General features: G+C 43.1%; 1 protein-coding gene across 1 annotated transcript in view; it reads right to left on the bottom strand.

Annotated features, from left to right (window-relative positions):
* The window catches only part of AGR2 (anterior gradient 2, protein disulphide isomerase family member), a 17285-nt gene that overhangs the window by 1902 nt on the left and 12086 nt on the right, over positions 1-3297 (bottom strand). Inside the window, exon 7 of the mRNA XM_006165785.2 lies at positions 469-552. Coding sequence (XP_006165847.1) covers positions 469-552 — 84 coding nt within the window. The remainder of the gene's footprint in view (positions 1-468; positions 553-3297) is intronic.

Raw genomic sequence — 3297 nt, 5'->3', positions numbered from 1 at the left:
AGGGAAAGTGAGTATCTTGGCAACTATTTGAATCCTTTTCCAACTGATGTTTACATTGAACCTGAATTCAGTTTCAATACGCTATACTAATTTATTTCACTTTGGTTATTTGGAGGAATAAAAGGGATGTTCATTATTCTAATATTGCGCTCACCTCCATGACAAAAGTTGTGTATTAGTGTCCCTATAAGAAAACCTGGAAAGCAGAGACTGTGGTAACAGAATGCTAGAGAAAGATACCCAGTCTAAATAATTCATCTTCAATTGAGGTTGAAAAAGAAAAAAAACCAACTGAGGTGGAAAGAATATGATGAGGACACTGTTCCTGAGGACACAAGGTTAGCTAGGGTCAAACCGATGGCGTCCAGGCAGAGCTCTCCTTCAGTCCCCTGTAGCCCCTAGACTCATTACCAGGGCAACAGAGATGCTCAGCACTTGGACAAAATCCAAGTTGGAGGTGATACTTACGTAGAGCTGCATCTGAAGGTTCGTAGGCATAGAGACGGTTTGAATATCTTCCAGTGATGTCAGCTCTCACTGTCAGGGATGGGTCTGCAAAGATAAAGCAAACAGGAATGGAATACCATGTTTCCAAGTAGCCTCCATTGTGGGATTAAAGCCCGCTATTCAGGTCCTGGGAAAGTTACTCGGCATGTTTCTGCTGGCTTCAGCCCTACACCATCCACTCTGAAACCCAGCCGTGGCAGTCAGGAGCCACCACAGGGCCCAGAGCATTAACAGCTGCACAGTGCTATTTGTGGGAAAGGTTATGAACCCTGCGCTTCTATCTTTAGCAACCTGAAAACGGAATAATGTATATTTGGGAGTGGTGTGTGTTTGTGTTTTGTGTGTGTCTGTGAAGATATCAACATTCTCTGCTATGGAATTATTTTAAACTTTTGAAATGATAGTGTTGTAATGAACACATTTTGACAAGTACAACCTAGATAATTAGAAACCCACATCCAAAGCTGGTTTTCACAAAAAAGTTGTTTTTTGTTTGTTTGTTTGTTTTTTTGCCATAGGGATCATGCGAGAGAGACTGAGAGAGGGAAAGTGAAAGTGAGAAAGCACCTCCCCGCCAGGGGGAATGGTAATGCTGCTATACCTTCTCCTCCATTTTCCTCTTGGGATTTTGGCACACCCACACATGTGCCCGGTGGGATTTATCAAGCCACTGGGTCTGGGACTTGAACTGCAGTGAACCATGTGAGAATCCAGCACCCTAACCACCACACTGTGACCTGCTGGCACCACAAAAGATTTTTTTTTCTTTTTTTAATGAATAAAGAGTGCAAGCACTCAAGAAGAGTAAAAACCAGGGCCAGCAGATGGTGTATCGGTTACATCACTGGACTCCCACATGGTTGACCACCATTCGAGTCCTGGACCTGATGACTTGAAACTCATGTCAGGAGTGTGTGTGTGTGTGTGTGCCCAAGATCCTGGGAGCAAAATGAAGTACAAGAGATTGCAGTGTGGCCATCCCCCCGACGGGAGATATCTCATTTTCTCTCTCATAGTCTCTGTCTCTCTCCATGGTGAGTGCATATACCCTAAGGCAAAACCTCTACAAAAAAAAGGATAAAAGCCCAATAAGCATGTAATGCCTCTCACTATTTTTTACTTTATTATTAATTAATTTTAGAGATTTAAGTATCTTATATACACGTACTCCTCTAGGTTTCAATTCATTTTTTATGTTTTATATTCAACTTGAAGTTATCTAATTAATGAGAAAAAAGAATATTTAAAAAATAAAATACACTGGGAACCAGCAGTTAGCGTAATGGCTATGTCGCTGGACTCCCACGTAGTCGACCACGGTTCGTGTCCCGGACCCGGTGGCTTAAAACTCACGCCGGGCGCGTGTGCGTGCGTGCCCAAGATCCTGAGAGGAGAATGGAGGAGAAGGGATTGCGGCGTGACCACCCCCCCTGGGGGGTGATTTCTCGCTTTCTGTCTCTATGTCTCTCTCTGTCTGTCTGGCGAGCGCACGCACCCTACAGTGAAAATCTCTCCAAAAAAATAATTAAATAAAAAATAAAATAAAATAAAATAAAATACACCCAAGAGGGTAATGGTAGGATACAGAGAGGCCAAGAAACCTTGCCTTGAGAAGTGATTGAAGGAGCCTGAGACATGTATCTGGAAAACTAGATGAAGCGGTCATGTGAGAACAGTCTGCGAGTTTGCAAAGTCTGCACTGACAAAGCAGTGGACAATCGCTATCATTTCCAACGCTGGCCTAGGACCCACAGACAAGAATCACAAGAAGCAGACATTTATTTGTTCAACAAAGATGTAAGACTGACTATACCTTCTGCTTGGTGTGATCTAATCTTTGTAATAGGTTAACATGACAAAGGCTTTTGAAATACCTGGGCAGTGACTCCCAGCCCTGACTGCACATTGGAATCACCTGGAGAGATTTAACAACTAATCCTTATTTCATGGCTTTGAGGTGTGGTGTGAGCGGCTTGGCTTTTTTTTCGCCACGTGATTCTAATGTGATCCAGAATGGAGAATGACTGGGCTGGAAGAGCAAGCCGTCTCGAGGTGGACTCTGACTGACGGAAACAGACATGAATTAAAATGCTCTTACACAGGGATGCAGCTAAAAGACTTCCTGCACAGGTATGCTGGATGACTTACAAGTTCCTTGCAGGGTTAAGATTCAACTGTTTTAACTCCTGACAAAATCGAATGTGTAAAATGTGTGCGCCAGTTCAGCCTTCTCTAGTTTTTTCCTATCACTTGTTTTTCTCTCCAATTTTATGTATTTAATGTAAATCTGATGAATTACACAGGTGAACTGCTTGGTTAGCGTGTGCTCTACTATGTGGTGGATTTAATTACAAATTTTCCTTAAATCAGTGTGACTTTTTATTTATTTATTTTATTTTATTTTTTAAGAGGTTTTTGCTATAGGGCACATGTGCTTGCCAGACAGACAGAGAGAGACAGAGAGACAGAAAGTGAGAAATCACCCCCCAGGGGGGATGGTCACGCCACAATCCCTTCTCCTCCATTCTCCTCTCGGGATCTTGGGCATGCACGCACATGCGTCCGGCTTGAGTTTTAAGCCACTGGGTCCGGGACGCGAACCGCAGTCAGCTACGTGGGAGCCCAGCAACATAGCCATTACGCTAACTGCTGGTCCCAAATCAGTGTGACTTTTAAAAAAAAATATTTTATTTAACTTTATTTATTATTATTTCCCTGTTTGGTGTGTGTGTGTGTGTGTGTGAGTGAGAGAGAGAGAGAGAGAGAGAGAGAGAGAGAGAGAGAGAGCGC

This window comes from Tupaia chinensis, unplaced genomic scaffold (assembly GCF_000334495.1).
Source record: "Tupaia chinensis unplaced genomic scaffold, TupChi_1.0 Scaffold144031_1, whole genome shotgun sequence".
Lineage (NCBI taxonomy): Eukaryota > Metazoa > Chordata > Mammalia > Scandentia > Tupaiidae > Tupaia > Tupaia belangeri.
This window is presented reverse-complemented; position numbering and strand designations above follow the sequence as displayed.